Below are 18,129 nucleotides of genomic sequence, written 5' to 3'. Positions count from 1 at the left end.
TAGTTGCAAGTTCCGCCATACAAGAGCGGAATTCTGAATTCACGAATATCTTCTTCGTTCGCCAAAGGTCCCTTGTTATCTAGGGATTCCCGTGAGATAGAGGAGGAGGAATCTTGTTTTTTAGCTTTGTCGGAAGCGGTCAGCAGAGTTGCTATGTCCGAAGACTTGGTGGTATTTTGTTGCTTGGACATTGCGCTAGTTGTTAGAGACAGGACAATGGCTGCCGGGAGCGATGTAGCGGTGAAGAGGAGCAGGACGGTGGGCCGGGGCACCCCAGGAAGAGCTCAGTGAGAGCATGCGAGCTAGGCCTACCTTAAATCTCTCAAGGGGCTCCCGCCGCCAACCGTTGGGGGGAGGGTCTCCCATCTTCGCTCCAGGAATTGAATCGCCTCTAGGGCCGTTACATATGTCCATGAGCCAGAAGGTGGGCCCCACCGAGCATCCAGGTGGGCCACTAACGCAGCCGCGTAGATCTCCGTCCGCTGGATGTGTAGCTGTAGGGCGGCGTGGGCCGGGGTGCCCCAGGAGGAAAAGGGAGAGGGTGCACAAAACGGGGCCGATGTATGCGGGGCTCCTCGCCGGCCCATGGAAATAGTTCCCGTTTGTCTGGATATCCGTCCGTCCGTCCCCTCCGGCTCGAGTGCTACGGGGAGGATCGCCTCCGACTCCTGACTGTGGCCGCCATCATACGTGCGTCTGCCATCTTGGATTCTCCGAGCCGCGGGGGGGTGACTGGGATTCAGACGACGAGTACGGACATAGTGCTCCCTCTCCCAGCTTTCTTCTTTGAGGCGCTAGTGCCCCATCGGTTCCGATCCGCATGGCTGGCGTCGATGGATCGTATAGGCCACAGGAACCGCGCAATTTTAGCTGAAGCAGCGGCCCGTCCACGGGCGGCTTTAGAGGAGCGACTGCACCGCGTCGGCTCCAAACCACGCCCCCAGCACCTTTTAACATTTGTATGATTCCAAAGCGCTATGGGTTGAGCACCCTCGGGGACCGTAGTCCAGGTCAGCGGAGAATAGTAGTGTAGTAAATAACGCTTGGGTGCACTCAGTATGTGTGCAGCCAGGGCGGATTAAGTAGAATGTGTGCATCTAGGCCAATTGGACGGCATTCTTGCAGCGGACTTGTTTGTGGATGGGATTATATGTGCAATTAGGCCGATTCGCGTGGGGTATAGCTGTGTTCTAAAGACTGATGAGGTGATCATGGAGGTGTATAATTATGTGTGCATCTAGGCCAAATTAATTGAGGGGTATAGCTGCATTCTATGGTTTGTTGGTGAAGATGAGAGAGTTAGCATATAATGGTGTGTTTGAGTGTGTGGCTTGAAATGGGATAAAAGTACAAAAAAGGAATGTGATGGAGAGAATGACACACAGACAGCCCTACATTTAAGGAAGGGGTGTATCAGCCACTTTTACTCTGTAATAAATAGCAAACTCTTGCAAAAAATATCAATAGGCAGTAAAAATACCCCCCCAACAAAAAGAAAGAGGAAAAATACATGTAGAACCTTGCACCCCCGTTTCACCCTTACAGCTCCATTGGTATGTTTGGACCAGTGGTGCATGTAGTACCAGAGGAAAAAAGTATGATTTTAACTGCCTGATTGGAAGAAGTAAACCTACATCTTTTAATGTGCACGAATAACTAGGTGCAAAGAAATAAATATTGCAAAAATTTGTTTTTCAGTGAAAACATTTTTACTCGCTTATAAAATACTGTCATTGGGAATTGGACTTACATTTTTACTTCCTAAAAACTCATTTTACTCCCAACTTTAAAAATAAAATAAAAAAACAACCGGGAGTAAAATACTTCCACTTCCAAATCTGATCTGGAGCACTGGACATAGACCAAGATGCAGGCAAGAAAAACGAATCACAGGAGGACGAATATATCATGGAAAGAGAAAGTGCAGTAAATCGATGAGAAATAAAGGACAAATAAAAGCGAGCAGATAGAATGTGACAGAGGAAAGAATGTGACAGAGGAAAGAAGAGAGGAAGAACATGCAAAGGAAAAAGAGTTAGATACCAAAAGAGAAAAGGACCACAGGGGAAACTGTTAGGTAAGATTTTTATACCAATGACAAATCTTTCTGACCTGTGTGAACCCCCAGAACCTTTTGCTTTGACTAGGTATAATATATGATCTGGTATTTATAACGCACCTGTACACAATTATTTCTAGGCATGACGAGACAAGGAGGGGGAGACAAAAGGGAGGAAAAAACAAACTTACTAGGCCTTGTGTCATTCACATCGCGCAAGAACAGGGAAGGGGGAGGGAGAAATTCTGGGGGTAGGGGGAGAATGGAGAAGTGTGGGACAAGGAGAACAAAGGTGCAGCCAACGGGTGTCAAATAAGTGCAAGAGAGGGGACTGTAGGGTTACAGATACAGACCACAAGTGCAGGGGAGCCAAGAGGCAGTGCAGGATTGCAGCTGGACAGGCAGGGACCTGGGCCCGAATTCAGAGGGTGGCCAGCTGGCCAGTGCATGGAACACGCCGGTGATGCAGGTGATCAGCAAGGTAGAGAGAAGGCAGAAGCAAAGACAAAGGTCTTGAGGTGCTACCAGAACCGCTCACGTTTCAGAGAGGCAGGAAGGCTGTTCCAGAGGGAGGCCCCAGCCGAAGAAAGAGATCTGCCCCCAACTCTTTGCTTGGAAAAGCGACTGACCCTCATAGGGTTGGAGCTGGAAAAGCAGAGCACGAGAAGGCAGATATTTAGGAAGAGAGTTGGAGGTAGGATGGTCCCAGGCACCAGAAACCCTTGTGGACAATGCAAAGGGCCTTGAACTGGATCTTTGCTGCCAATGGGAGCCAGTGAAGGGATTTCAGAGCTGGAGAGATACGATTCCTGGGCTTGAGGCCAAGGAGAAGTCTCACAGTCCTGTTCTGAATGAGTTATAGAGGGCGGAGAGTAGAGGCAGGAAGATTTTGAAAGAGGCTGTTGCAGTAGTCCAGCCTAGAGAGAACCAGAGCTCTGGAGACAGTGAGTTTCCGGGGAAAAGTGAGGAAGGGAAGAATACCTCTCAGGAGGTGCAGCTGGTAGTTTGACTTCTTAGAGACGTAGGAGATGTGAGGAGAGAAGGAGAGTGTGGAGTCGAAGATGACCACGAGGATCTTAGCCTTACAGGTCGGAGAAGGAAGGGGGCACAGGGTGTGCGGCCAGAGAATGAGAGGAAAGGAGGGAGCTGGTGTTCTGATGAGGAGGATCTCAGTCTTACTGGCATTAAGCAAAGATCATTGGCTGGATTGCAGAAGGACAGTCAGGAATGGGAGAAGGAGTAGAAGCGGCTGAGAGGAGCCTGAAGAGCCAAATGACATCCTCATAGCACTGGAAGTAGTAACAGAGGGCGGCTATTCAGTGTGCGAGAGGTGCCAGGTATTGGTTGAAAATCCAGGGAGAAAGATTAGACCCCTGGGGTACACCACAGGTAGCGAGACAGAGGAGAGGAAGGACCCCTAACTATTTTACCTTGTCCCTAGGTGAAGGGGAATCTCCCCCCCCCCCACCTAGTATTTCACCCTTTTTATGGGTGAACTTTGTATGTCTCTCAATAGTGTATGGTTGAAGTTATAGTTTCCTAAAACCTTTGGGCATAGGCTGGGTTGCCCCTTTCGGCTCCCCTGGTAATTTATCTGATGTATGTTAGGCAAGATTGTATGCAGTACCCTTTGGGGTGCACTACAACAACCCTGACCTCCTCCTAATAGGAAACCAACCTTTGGTAGAAGGCTGTACTACACAGGTTGGTAGCGTGTTGAGCAGCCAGGCCTATCTCAAGAGGGGTCAATGTGAGCTGTAGAGGAGTTACACAGATGATTTACAGTGACAAGTAGTCAAATAAACTCTTACACACAAGGTTTCTTGATTAAACAATTATTAAAAGTCAGTTTGAGTAAGCCTTCTTCAGAAGGGGCAATATAACACACAAATACACTCCAAATTACACACTCTTAGTTTCTCTAAATCAGAAAATACCCATTTGGGATGGCACACAGACACTTCCTACAACCTCAGGTGATTTCAATAGTTAGGATATTAATATATCACTGTTGCATTCAGGGCAATACTTAGGAGTATGTCAAAGAAAACAGGTTATTAGAATAAAACAAGAGATCTCACAAATATTCTGAAGCAGGTAAGTACTTTTGGTAACCCTCAATGCAAAGAAAGTTAACCCCTTCCTGGATGGAGTGCTAAACACAGAGTCAGAGGGAAGAAGAGTTATTCATAGAGCCAGGCCAGGCCAGGCCAAAGTCAATTTGACAAAAGTCAAGGTGAGCTGAAGCAATTCTTGCAGGTAGGTAAAAGTCTTGTACAATGTTTTAGAAGCCTTTGTAGAAAAGAATAAATCAAAGTAGGGCCACACGTTGATTAGGCTTGTGAGGTAAAGAAGCTGTTAGCAACTCTACAGAAGCAACCAAGACAAGTCTCCACTGTGAACAAGTGAGGTTACACAACAAGAGGTAAGTTCTCTTAGACTTTACAGTACCTAAGGTTAGAAGAAAAGGGCTTTGACTGGCTTCTGTTCCTGTGCAGCTCTGCAGATCCTGTGCTCCTCGGCCTCAGTCGTGGGGACAAGAGGGAGGACGTCTGGAGGACTCCTGCACTGCAACGGGACCAACTTCTATTCAGCGCCTCCCGTCTTGGCAAATAGCACCACCACCGCAGACTTTTGGCTGTTGAGATGGGCTTTCCTTGCATCTTGGGTCCAGCACTCTGTTGAGGTGGCTCAGGCTCGGTCAGTCCTGCTTCCTGGGAGTCCGGAGGATCTTCCTGGAGCTCTTGGCCAACTTAAAAGCAACGCACACAAACTGGTGTTCCTCTCCCTGGCCCTTGTACCAGCAGCAACTGCAGTTGAAATACAACATGCTTCGAGAGGATGTCCAGGTGGCTTACTTTGGAGATGATTGGTCCCAACAACTCAAGGGGAGAAGTCGTCCTTATAGGGCTGCTCGAGTCGAAACGAATTCGGAGCTTCAGCACAGCAGCAGGACTTCACTGCAAACCAATGGTCCAGGAGTTGCAGCAGGCGTCTCTTCCAAGTTCTTCTTCGGATTCCTTCGTCCAGTGGTCGACTCTGCCTTCCAAGCCAAAAACCCTCGGCTTTTATGCAGGTTTCTCCCATTCATTCCAGCCTAGCTGTCAGTCATCCAGCAGGATGGCTTTGCTTGCCAGACAGCCGGACAGCCAGCCAGCCAGCCAGCCAATCACCTAAGAGTGCATTTCTGTCTCCTAGGAGACTAAGCACAAGGAGTTTCAGGCACCTCCCTCGCTTCCTGTCCCCGCCAGACACCCTGGAGCCAGAGGCGGGCTTCACTCATGAATCCTGCCAAAGACAAAACGAACAAAGGGACCAAACTTGGTTTGGCGCGCAGAGTAAATATCAAGAAGGACATTTCCACAAAGAAATGGCGGAAAAAAAATAGACCGGGACCATTTTGACAAAAATGGCACCCTTGTTTTACTGCAGCTGCGAACATATCCTGTGGTAAAAGCACACCACGGTAGTTAAAAGTAACCACTGCCACCAGCAATTCATCGAGGAAAGGGTAACATAAAAATGTTCCATGAGAAACTAGACAAAGGTGATAGTAACCCCTCCAGCACCCTAGTGTATAGCTAGTGTGTTCTGGGTCTAGAAAGTTACAAATCTAAGTAAAGTCAATTTCACTTCACTGCCCTCGGAAACAGTAGTTTATCCAAGAGAAGGTATTTAAACCTTTTGAGAAATCTGAAAGACTTCCCTGTGCCACTGCAATGAAGGTGCTGTGTGACACAATGTAAAGATGATGCCTATGGAGTTTGTCAGGCTCCATACTTAAAGGGATAGTCCAGTAAAAAATGTTATTTAAAAATAGATAGGCAACATTAAAAAAAAATATTAGCCCTTTTTTTTTTTTTAACTTCCTATGTAAAATTTTGAGCTATTCAAGCTCAAAATTCGCAAAAGCAAGCACATGGGTGCCTCCATTTCGTGAAATGGATGCCCGCATGTGCTGGCTTTTGCGGCACTAATGAAGGAAAAGCCAGCCAGCTGTAGTAAACAAAAGCTACCGCTGGGTGGCTTTTCCTTCATTGGTGCTGTACGCGGAGGACGGGACCGGAGACCAGAGCAGGAAAGCTGCAGCTGAATCTCGGTAAGTGCTATTTATTTATTTTTTAAAATAAGCACTAGCTGCGTTTTTTTTTTCTAAGTTTTCTGGGCTGGAGGAGCCCGGAAAACTTAGAAATAAAACCGCAGCTTTAAAAACGTTTGGGGCGTTTCAACCGATAAGTTATTAGCCCGTTTTTATAGGCCTTTAATGTTACTTTTGCTACATTTTCTTTGGAGTGAATCTTTGCCGCCCGGCGATTGATTTGGCGTAAGGCTCTTCTCAACCACCAGTAAGTAGTAAACATGAACATTTTGCTTTTGGGTTAAATTGTAGCTTTTCCTTTTTATCCGGCATGCGCTCAATAGCGATTGGTAATCGACTCCCCACATTCCTCAGGCGCTGCTTCCCGGTTCATAGTTTTCCGAGTACAGCTTCGTTATTTTGGTGATTGAGCCAGAGTTTAGTCTTAAATGAGTACCGCAATTACAGTCTTCTACTTGAACCTTCATCGTTGGTCTTGGATTTTTCTGAATCATCCATGAGGTTGTCAGTAGGTTATTAGCACTGTATTTCGTTTTCTGCACTGTGAAAGTTGTGATAGACACAGGAGTTCTCGGGATATGAAAATGTGATCAATTGTTGCCTCTTGACATTCCTGTTCCCATGTCGGTATTCGTATTTGTTTATGTCTATTGTCAAATGGAGATTGTGCAGGTCTCTAGAATCCATTTAAGTGGTCCATAGAGTTCCTCGCTCTACAGACGCTGAATGTTTTGCAACGCGAGGTTTCACTTCGCCAGTGTCTGGACAGGACACGTTTAGATCACCACATATTAGTATGTACTTCACTTGGTGATCGATATTCACCTTGTCGATCACTTTTGCAACCATTGTCAGAAAAGTGTTTTTATTTATAGCCTGGGGGTTCCAGTATACATTGACGATCAGGAGTAACTTGTCCCTTACCCCGTAAGTGAGGCCGCCAAGTGACGAGTAAAGCTTGCATAGATCTATTTGTGATGAGTTTCCTTAAAGTGGATTTCACTGCCAGATTTTATTGTAGTTAGAAGACCTGATGTAGGACGGCCTTTTGGGCCCTTTAGAGCCAGCGAGAGAAAAATGTATCCATATAAGTGCGGTTTTGCCATGTCTCTTGTAGACACATTATATCAAAATCACCCAAGTTCACGTCACTGGGGGTCATCAAGTGGCTGAAGCCTTGTATTCCAAGAGCCCATTAGCAATGAGCAAGGAGACTGCTGATGTCCTCCCAGACCCTCCATACGTGACATGTGATTTTTCAATAGATTAGCAGGTGATTAATGAAAATAGCCACCCAAAGTCCCGGGAATCCAAGACCAATTTTGATGATCCTCTGGTTTGGAACCTTTGATGATGTTTGCAGATTCCTCGTGTTGAATTTCGTGAATGTCTTGTTCAAAATTACTTTCATTTTAGGTAAAGGCTGTCGACCTATGCCCAAAGGATCTTTGAAGCTGGTTTTCCCTCTGATGTTGTCTCTCGGACTAGAGTCTTCCAAGTATTGATAGTCCTGGCTGTTCCCCCAGGGAGGTGCCACGTTATGACACTCTCCCGTTCTTCCTGTTGCGTTGAGGAGAATCAGCCAGAGGACAGGTCTCTTTCCTTATCTTGCATCGCTCGAAATTCCAGTTGTCCTTAAAGAGTGCATTGGTCGAGCAGGAAAAGTGGAGTCCTGATCACATACTCTTCCCATCGGGCCATGCTGGTCTGTGTTTTTCCCGTCTGATCTAATTGTACTTAGGACATAGCCTAACATCAGTAAACTTTCTGCTGCGTCCGATAGCTTCTCCAGTAGTGAAAAGAATGCTATGTGAAGGAATACGCTGTCTGTGCGATCATTCTGCACAAATTCGACGATTTTTAGGTAGTTTGAGCGCAGTTGCCTGAGGTTTGGGATACAATGAAACAGTCCTGATTGTTTTTCTGTTTAAGATGAGGTTGTCGTCCATGTTTAGTGTCTGTTCCAACTTGAAGGTGCGATTGTTTTTATTTTTTTGAATTGACTGGGCAAAGCCTTCTGACAGTGTCTCCTGTCTGAGTTTGCACGCGAGTGAACGCAAGGTCTTGAGGGTTCGTCACAAGAGTGTCTTTTCTTCTGCTTTCGCGCTCTTCATTCAGTGCATCCCTGTAGCTTCTAGCTTGGGGCACTCTGGCCTTAGATTTGTGAATTTCCCTTTTTTGCCTTTACGTGCTTGATAAACTAGTGTGAGATTGTTGCTCTTCCTCTTTCCCCTTCTTTGACAGATTTTTGCATCTGTCAGCCAGTGTAATAAACACTGGGGAATCTGGCTCCATTTCCTTTACTTTCTTTTTTGGTTTGGGTGGCGAAGAGCTTTACCGGTTTGATTCGGCTTTTCTCTTGAGCAGAGGTGCCTTAAAAAGATCTGATTTGGATTCCTCAATGCTGCATTGGCTAAGGTCCATCAGATCAGAGATATCGTGGGGCTCATCAATAGTGATTGGAGGTGCTATCGTAGTTTCTGAGCTGTTCAGTTTTGGATCAAAGACTCTTTCTTTTGTTCTTTTTCCCCAGGGTTAATTGCCTTGGTGCTGGTATTGGAACTAAGTTCTTGTTTCCCTTGGCTACAATTTTTTTAAATTTTTATTCAGAGCTGCATTTAAGCAGCACGCCCACTCAGTTGAGTGTAGGTCATCATCACTTATTATTGGTTTGTGTGAATATTCCGTACCTTTTGCTTTGGTTATTACTCGGGAGAGCTCCATCTTCTATGTAGATGGCTTTGTTTGGAAGTCTCGAGTTTAGTGACTGGTCGTTTACTTCCAGAACTGTGCAACCTTTTGGGACACTCTTATGATGAATTTGAGGTTTTTCAATGTTAATTTCTGTAGGTTGTCTCGATAATGAACGTTCTTGTCTAGGCGGGTCCATTTGCTTCTTCGACAACAGTGATTTATTTTTGTCTTGTGATGTGAATGCGGGAGTTGTGCTCTTTTCAATTAATCCGCGTTTGTCATTGGCGTAGGTGAGTTGAGCACCAGTTGAGGTTTGGGTGCCAGTTGTAATTTGCAATTGATCGTCCAATACTATTACAGGACGAGTTGCTACTTTCTTTTTTACTCTCTACCGAAGATGATCCTTGCGATCGGGAAAGAACGTAGGAAGGAATATTTCTTAGTTCAAGTGAAATGTAGATGGAACCTTGGGCAGAAATGCTGGGTGCATCCGCATGACTACCTTGTCCTTGTGAAAGGTGGTATATGGTTCAGAGGCGACCAACGCCTGGATCTCGCCGACTCTACGAGCCGAGGTAAGACCGACTAGTAAGGCCGTCTTGATGATGACCAGCCTAATGTCCACAGACGCCATTGGCTCGAATGGTTTGTGCGCCAGGGCGCCCAAGGCTATGTTAAGGCCCACACAGGGTGAGGTCTCTTGACGGGCGGGTAGAGCCTCGCAAGACCAGTCAGATGTTTCTTGACTATAGGGTTGGAGGAGGAAAAGATGCATTCCTCCGAGTTCCTGTAAAACCCAAAGGCTGCAAGGTATGTGCGGCAGATGTCCACCTGTACGGCCGAATGAGTGAAGTGCGCCGAAAAAGAGAGCACGTCATCCAAATTGCAGGCCAAGGGGTTGAGTCCCATGGAGTCTGCCCAGTGGCAGAATCTGGTCCATTTGCTTTTGTACTGGGCCCTGGTGGCCTTGCTCCTGGCACCCTGTATGATCTCCAGATTGGCCTGTGAAAGGTTAAGGTGCCGAAGCGTTACCTGCTCAGGTACAACGCTGTGAGGGCTTGTTTCTCTGGCGCGGGGTAGATGATTCTGACCCCCTGCTGTGCCAGATGATGTGCTGGGCCCATCGGAAGGTGTATCGGGGCACCTCGAAGAGACTAAGTAGTTCCTGGCCGGCCACTATGGAGCTACTAGAATGATGAGAAGTTGGTGAGACTCTTTGATCTTGAAAATTACCCTGTGGATCAGGGGAGTAGGTGGAAATGCGTAGGCCTTCATGCCGGTCCACTGGAGGTGAAATGCATCACCCATAGAGACGGGGCACTGACCCTGCCAGGATGTGAACTGGGGGCACTTCTTGTTGTACCAGGTGGCAAAGAGATCCACTTGGGGTGGACCCCACCTGTTGAAGATCTCCTGAATAACGAGGTCGTTTAGCTGCCACTCGTAATTGTCCGCTCCCGGCCTGCTGAGACTCTGTCCAGCCTCAAGGTTGGATTCACCCGGGAGGTGGACTGCCGAGAGGTAAATGTTGTTTTCCAGGGCCCATTCCCACGTGCTGATCGCCAGCCTGCACAGAGTAGGGGATCTGGTGCCTCCCTGCTTGTTGACGTAGTACATGCTGGTCGAGTTGTCTGTCTGGATGAGAACAACCTTTTCCTTGAGAAGTGGTAGGAATGCTCTGAGCGCTAGCTAGATGGTGTTCAGCTCCAGCAATTTGATGTGGTATTCCTGCTCCTGTCGAGTCCAGGTGCCGTGGACCGAGAGATCGTCCAGGGTGGCTCCCCAGCCCTCGAGCAAGGAGTCTGTGGTGATGGTGGCCTGCGGATAGGGCGGCCGAAAGGGCTTGCCCGTCCGTAGGATGCAGTCCATGGACCACCACGTTAGGTCGGGGTGGAGAGATGGAGGAACGTTGACCATCTCGGATTGCGAGCCCCGCTCCTGATTCCTTGAGTCTGTGAAGTGCAGCTGAATCCTTCTCATCCTCAGCCTTGTGTGTGGTACAGCAAACAGGACCGCCACCAGTAGACCCAGGAGATGTTGGTACCACCATGCCGAGGTCCCCTCTCTGCTGAGGAAGTAGGTGGTAGCCCTCTTGATGGCCGAGATTTTGTCTTCCGACGGGAAAACCCTCTTGGAGCACGTGTCCCAAATGAGTCCCAGGAATGTTAGAGTCTGCGTAGGGTGCAGCTGTGACTTCGCTCTGAGGAGGGCCGCCACAGCGTTCATGAGTCTGGGGGCCGAGTTGAGGCCAAATGGAAGGACTTAGTATTGGAAATTGTAGCCCATGATCCTGAACCGTAGGAAAGAACGATGGGGCTGGCAAATCGGGACGTGTAGGTATGCGTCCTTCAGGTCCAGGGAGCACATCCAGTCTCCCTTGTCCAATGTCTCCGCTACAAAAGCTGGCATAACCATCTTGAATTTTTGCAGGGGTAGGGAGGGGTTAGGGTGGAAAGGTCCAGCACAACCAGGCCCACCTGGTTCTTCTCCTGAATGGCGAAAATCCTAGAGTAGAAGCCACAGCCTCGCTGGGAGGCTGGGACTTCCTCCACAGCCAGGCTCTCTACGAGCGAGCAGATCTCTGCCAAAAGAGTTGATGTCCCAACCTGTGGGAGCGGAGCGGAGGAGGGAGGAGAGACTGGGATAGGAAGGCAGTACCCTGTGGATACTATGGAGAGGATCCAGGGGTCCGCAAAATTCTGGCGCCAGAATTTTGCATGGAGAGAAAGCCTGCCCCCCACTGGAGACACGTGGACCAGAGGGGGCGTGTCATGACTGCTTTCCCTTGGAGGCTGACGCTGAGGTGGGGGACTGGAAAACACCCTTACTCCCCCCCCACCCCCCTTTTTGTTTACGCCGGTTCTGAGACGGCGAGCGGTCCAGCTGCCTGGATCTGCCTTGCTGGAAGCCGTGGAACCCTCCATATGTACAACCCTTTTCAGAGCGCTGCTGAGATTGGGTGTACGATTTGGATTTGGGCGTGGTCTTTGTAAGAATGGATAAAGACTTTGCCATTTGTGAGCGATTTTGCTTTTTGTCCAGTTCTTCGTCCGTAGAGGAGTGGATGTGCCCCCCCCCACCCCACCTCAAACAGTAAATCTAGAATGCGATCGTGGACATCAGGGTTGAATTTCATTGCCCGTAGCCAGGCTGTTCTCCTCATGTCCGTGGCAATGCAGATGGCACGGCCTGAGGTATCGGTATGAGCCACTGTCGATTCCATGAGGTCATTCGCCACGAGCTTGGCTTCCACTAGCTCCGCCTTAAAGCGTGATTGGCATTGGGTGGAGAGTTCCCGGAGGAAGTCTGCAATTTCCCGCCATAACAGTTGGTTGGTGGAAGCCAGCATGACATCAGTGTTGGTCTGACGCAGGTGCAAGGAGGCGTTGGAGTAGATCTTCTTGCCGTACGACTCCAAGATAATCTTGTCCTTGCCTAACAGCACCGCAGAGGAGTTGGGAAGAGCCTGTTGCAGGATGGACACCTGCTGAACCCTGTAGAAGTCGACATGCACCGGGGAAGAGCGTGACGCCTGAGGACCGAGTACCTGAATGATAGCTAAGACAAAAAAGAAAGAAGCATCCACGCGGGACGCCCATACAGTATGGAGCAAAGGGAACGGGACATAAGAGTAAGGGTAGCATTTGACTGCTACATGGGTTTCTAGACACAAGGGATGCTAGATAAACTCTCCAGCACTATAGTAAGATAGGGTGTGCTGGGTCTGGGAATTTGAAAAGCCTAGTAAAGTCAATTTCACTTTATTTTCTCTGGGAAACAGTAGTTTATCCCAGACAAGGTATTTAAACCATGGGAAAGCCTGAAAAAGGCTTCCCTGTGCCACTGCACTGGGGGTGCTGTGTGACACATATGGAAAGATGATGCCTATGGAGTTGTCTAAAACTCCATAACCAAAGAAAACACAAGAGTAAAACACATTCAAAATACGAGAGTGGGAAAAAAAAGGCTTACACTCCCTCAAAGGTAAGACAATCAAGGCCTCAAAATCAAGCAAAGTTGCTGGGGGGGGTACGGGGGGTCTCTAAGGTGAAGGGAATTAGCACATTTATGAGAATTCTTCCTAACAGTACAGCCTTCTACTAAAGTGGAGTCTTGAACTGTCGCAGTTGAATGGTTTTACTACTTCAGAAAAACTGCTAACGGAAACCCCAACATAAAGTAGCAACATTTAAGAAAAAGCAAGGAAGGACAGATACAGCAAGGACATAGTCAGATCTGCCACATCCCGACATTGCAGAAGGGGCATGGTGCATACCGGCAGGGAAAGACTCGTTTAATCCCCTCATGGTTCACCCGTTCATGCCGTCGCAAGCTGGGGGCAGAGCAGAAAGATCGCTCACAGAGTCGGCAAGGAAACTTCTTCACAGACTAAAGGAGACACAAAAAAAGACATGGTTGAGAAGGAAAGGAGCAGTTCTATGCCATCACCTGGAAAAGGACATACAGTGGAGACATTGCTTTCAGACAAAATAACAAGAATTATGTTTTTTGAAGGCAGCACCACTTGTACTCAATACATAGCCCTTACTTCTTAATATGCTGCAGTTTCCTTCTATAGCACGCCTGACACTGCAAAGTCTTTGAAAGGCCAGGGTTACTAAACAACTGTCCAATGGGAAGTTAGAAACAACTTCTGTTGTCTCTTCTTAGGGCCTTTAATCCTCCTACCGATTTAGAATCATAGAAAGAATTAATACCAAGTATCACTATGCTTAATCCCTACTATAGTTCAGGAACTATTGCTATATTAATCTGCAAGAGTCCCCTGGATCATCAAGCCCAACATGCTGCATATATATATATAAAATGATGATTGCACTCATGTACAAGAAAACACATGGACCGTGTTCAACATCTGCCATAGCAAGTGCATGAAATATACTTCACAGGACCAAGATGCCAGAGTCAATCTCCAAACCATTGAAATGGGACATGAACCATTGATCTATCAATAACGTAGGACCCCTACACCAGTTGGCCTAATCCCCTGTTGAGAAGTAGGAGGCATTGCTAGACTAAAGTACGAAGACCACTAAAATGACTGCACCCAACACTATGGTGAGGGTAGAATCAATTTCATGATCAATTAACTATGTGCCTTTACTTGAAATGGATGAACATGTCCATTACTGCATGTTCAGCAGTAGACAGTTTATAAATATTGAGGGATCCTAGTTATCTCGTCAAACCCACTGTTGTAGTGCAGGAACATTCTTCTATGCTTATGTTTTCATTATAAGATTACAATTACGTATGAAGCCTTACGCTGATGAGTTCAAAATCATCAAACATAGTATCTAGGAGTTAAACAACTGCTGGTGATCTAAGAAAGGTTATTCCAATCTAGCTACACGTTTTCCATGTCTGGTTTCAAAACAATCAAACGTGCATTAGTATCATTCTTAAAGTTGGCTTTCACTTGTTGGCAGATTACTTCTGAGAAGCTATTACATCTCTTCTACGATTTATTTCCAAGTCTAACTTGAATAGAAATCCCTGCTTAAAATAATTAATTTCAAAATAATTAGAAGATATAACAGACAGGAGTTTAAACCCAGCACATTGCTCAGAATGTATGTACTTTAAAAACAGTGGTTTCTATAACTTAGCGCACCATACCAAAGGATTTCATGAGATGCAATATTTCCATGGTGACTGTTAGGGTTCAGCAGTTTCCAGATGGTTAAAACTGTTAAATGCCATACAAAAGATGTAGTCCGGTGGGGAAGCGGTCTAACGCCAAACCAGGATATCTCGCTTCAAATTAGCTTCCCGCTAACCATCACCCCCTAAGTGCACAGATCATCAATTATTTCCCCATATCAAGCCTACTTTTTGCATGTGCACAGAAAAGTGCTCGATGCTAGCATTAAGAACTATTCATGAAAAATGGCACAACAGTCTTTTTGAAGCTTTTGTCTGTTTTATAGCTGTGTGCTATGGATAGACTACAATCTAGTAGTTGGGCCAGAGTAATTAACTGAGGCCTCTACAGGGGCATCTAAGTCAGAGGACCCAAAGAATCACCATGAAACTATCGCATTTAGTGCACCAACAAAGTCATCTGTTATGTCACCTTTTACTAGGAGGCATTACGTTAAAGGAATAGTTCACTCTAAAATGTAATTGTCCCAAAAGATGGGCAATAATCAAAAACATTTAAACATCTTTTTAAAAAAAGTTCCTATGTAAACTTTTGAGCAAACGAGGTTCAAAGTGTTTACATAGGAGCATCCATTTTGTCAGTTCAAGCAGGAATCTGTTCATGTTAAGCTCTGCCCTGGCCTGGCGGCACTAATCAAGCAGCAAAAGGCCCCCTAGTGGGAGCTTTTGCTTACCGCAGCCAGAGCAGAGATGAACATGGAGGGGCTGCCTTCACTTTCATTTTTGGTGCTCCCCAAGCCCAGGGAAGCACAGAAAACGTAAAATGAAAGGCAGAGCAATTATAAATATTTTGCCGGCTGCCGGCGGAGTTTTCATAATTGCTGCCACTTTATTTTTTAGTTTGCCCTTGCGGGAAACTTAGAAAAAAATTGCAGCAATTATGAAAACTCTGTTGCATGCCGGCGAAGTATTCATAATTGCCTCGACTTGCTTACAAGCAAAGGCGCAGCAATTATTTATGAATACAATGTTCTTGTATTTATGATTGCTGTGGTTAGAAAACCACAGAAATCATAAATACAACGTTGTTGTATTTAGGATTGCAGTGGCTTCAGCTTTGAGTCTCCTGGGCTCGCCGGGTCGGAGGGCCCAGGAGACAAAGCCGCTGCGGTCATAAATACAACGCGTTTGTGTTTAAAAATGCCGCAGTTTTCTTTATTAAGTTTCCTGGACTACTCCGGCTCGGAAGAGCCCGGGAAACTTGGAAAGAAAACCACAGCATGCTTGCTGTGGCTTCAGCTTTGAGTTTCCTGGGCTCCCCAGACCCGGGGAGCCCAGGAGTCTCAGAGCTGAAGCCACTGCAAACATAAATACAACGTTATTAATGCTGCAGTTTTCTTTCTAAGCCCGGGGGAGCCAGAGAAACTTAGAAAGAAAACAGCAGCATTTATAAATACAAGAAGGTTGTATTTATATTTGCAGTGCTTTGTTAAGAAAAAAGAAATAAGTACTTAACCTGCATGCAGCCTTCCTGTCTGCATTCTCTGCTCTCCGGCAATAATGAAGCAACAGCCACCCAGGGGTACCCTTTGTTTATTACAGCTGGCTGGCTTTTGCTTCATTAGTGCCGCAAAGCAGAGCTTAACAGAAGCACAGGAGGCTCATCCATTTCACAAAATGGATGCCTCCTAGTGCTTGACATTTCTGAGTTTGAGCCTCATTTGCTCAAAACCTTACATAGAGACTTAGTTTAAAAATATTTGTTATATCTATTTTTGATTATGGGCCATCTTTCTTGCCAATAATATTTTAGAGTGAATTATCCTTTAAGAGACAGGTGCATTTAAAATTACGTATGTCCAGAGCAATGAGCTGGGCATAACTTGACAGTGTAATAGGCATGGCTATCCGGAGTACATTATGTAGAGCAACGCATTATAATAATTAGACTTGAAATAAAGTCTCAGTAGAGCTAAAATATCTTCTCAAAGGTAATCAGTCAAAACGTGTATGACGTCTAAAGGCTAACTACAATGCTTCTTCTGATCGACACCATCCTCATATTATTTTGGACTCTTCTGTATCCATAGAAAAATGTGTGTAAATGGAATCATTACAAGATCTAGGTCTGTAATACCTGTACTTATTTGAACATCTTGCGTTCACTGCAAAAATCTCTCTTTGGGAAAACAAGTTTTAAAAACACTGAGGTAAACTACCTTAAACATTTAAAATAAACAAACATTGGGAATGTACCAACACCCAGTCCAAATGACATGCATTACTTACCGTAACAGCATTTCTGATGATTGTATCTGCTTAGATTCATATGCTGTGCATATGGCCCAACATCCAGTGGTAACTGCAGAGTATTGCATCTTGTCTTTCGGGGATCGAAAGGGGACGTCAGCATAGGCGTGTCTGGACACTATCCCTATCATGACGTGTGTAGTACCCAAAATCCCTCATGCGCCGAGGTCCCTCCGATTGTATTTTTTCTGACATGAGGGAGCCCAAGGCTATAGTGAGTGAGTACATAAAGAGAGAAAGTAGTAAGAAGTCTATGTTCCTTCCACCCCGAGCGGGGCAGTAGGGAGGGCGCATGTGAATCTAAGCAGATACAATCATCAGAAATGCTATTACGGTAAGTAATGCATGTCTTCTGATGCTAGTAGAATCACATGCTGTGCATAGAATAGCGAGCAGTACCCGGAGTTGGAGGTGGGTTGTGAGAAGGAACAGTAGAGAAAAGATGTCTTAGTACTGCTTGTCCCACCTGAGAATCAGACCTAGAATGAGTGTCTAGGCAATAGTGTTTTTTAAAGGTGTGTACAGAACTCCAGGTTGCCGCTTTGCAAATGGACTCAAGAGGAACATTTGCAATGAATGCTATGGATGCCCCAGTGCCTCGAGTAGAATGTGCTCTAAGCTTGAAGGGCAGTTCTCTTTTCGCAAGAGTGTAACATAGTGTGATGCATTTGACAATCCACCTTGAGATAGCTGATTTACAGACAGGATCCCCTTCTCTACCAGCTGCCACTGAAACAAAGAATTGTTTAGCCTTTCTTAGTGGTTTAGTTTTCTCTAGGTAAAACATAACTACCCTGTGCATGTGTGTGAAGGCTTCTTTCGGCCATGTTAGTAGGGTTCTGGAAGAAAGTGGGTTGTTCGATTGACTGGTTCACATGGAACTTCTAAATAAATTTAGGCGCAAACCTGGGATGTGTGCGCAGAACTACCTTATCTTTGTGGACTGTAACAAAGGGGTCTAAAACAGAACAGAAAGAGCCTGTAGTTCGCTAACCCTTCTGATAGAAGTGATAGCCACTAGGAAGGCCGTCTTATAAGTCAGGTCTTTCAGACTTGCTTTATGCATAGGCTCGAAGGGAGCTCCCATGAGCCTGGTTAAAACCACATTCAGATCCCATCCAGGGGCTGGGTGAGAGATGGGAGGATAAATCCTCTTAACTCCTTCCATAAAGGCTTTATTCACCGGTATCTTCCACCACGATACCTTTTGCTGTGATGTGGTGTAGGCTGACAAAGCAGCCAGATGAACCTTTAGGGAATTAAAGACTTACCCAGAGTCCAACAGGTGGGTTAGATAATACACAATGTGTGAGGGTGAGCAATCGATAGGATTGACACCCAT

General features: G+C 46.2%; 1 protein-coding gene across 2 annotated transcripts in view; it reads right to left on the bottom strand.

Annotated features, from left to right (window-relative positions):
* Positions 1-18,129, bottom strand: part of ZNF687 (zinc finger protein 687) — a 514,459-nt gene that overhangs the window by 106,117 nt on the left and 390,213 nt on the right. For both annotated transcript variants that reach the window (XM_069650250.1, XM_069650253.1), the window contains exon 7: positions 13,129-13,241. In XM_069650250.1, the coding sequence (XP_069506351.1) occupies positions 13,129-13,241 (113 nt within the window). The remainder of the gene's footprint in view (positions 1-13,128; positions 13,242-18,129) is intronic.

Source organism: Ambystoma mexicanum, chromosome 1p (genome assembly GCF_040938575.1).
Source record: "Ambystoma mexicanum isolate Mex_15411 chromosome 1p, UKY_AmexF1_1, whole genome shotgun sequence".
Classification (NCBI taxonomy): domain Eukaryota; kingdom Metazoa; phylum Chordata; class Amphibia; order Caudata; family Ambystomatidae; genus Ambystoma; species Ambystoma mexicanum.
The sequence above is the reverse complement of the archived record's forward strand: the minus strand, read 5'-3'. Positions and strand labels throughout refer to the sequence as shown.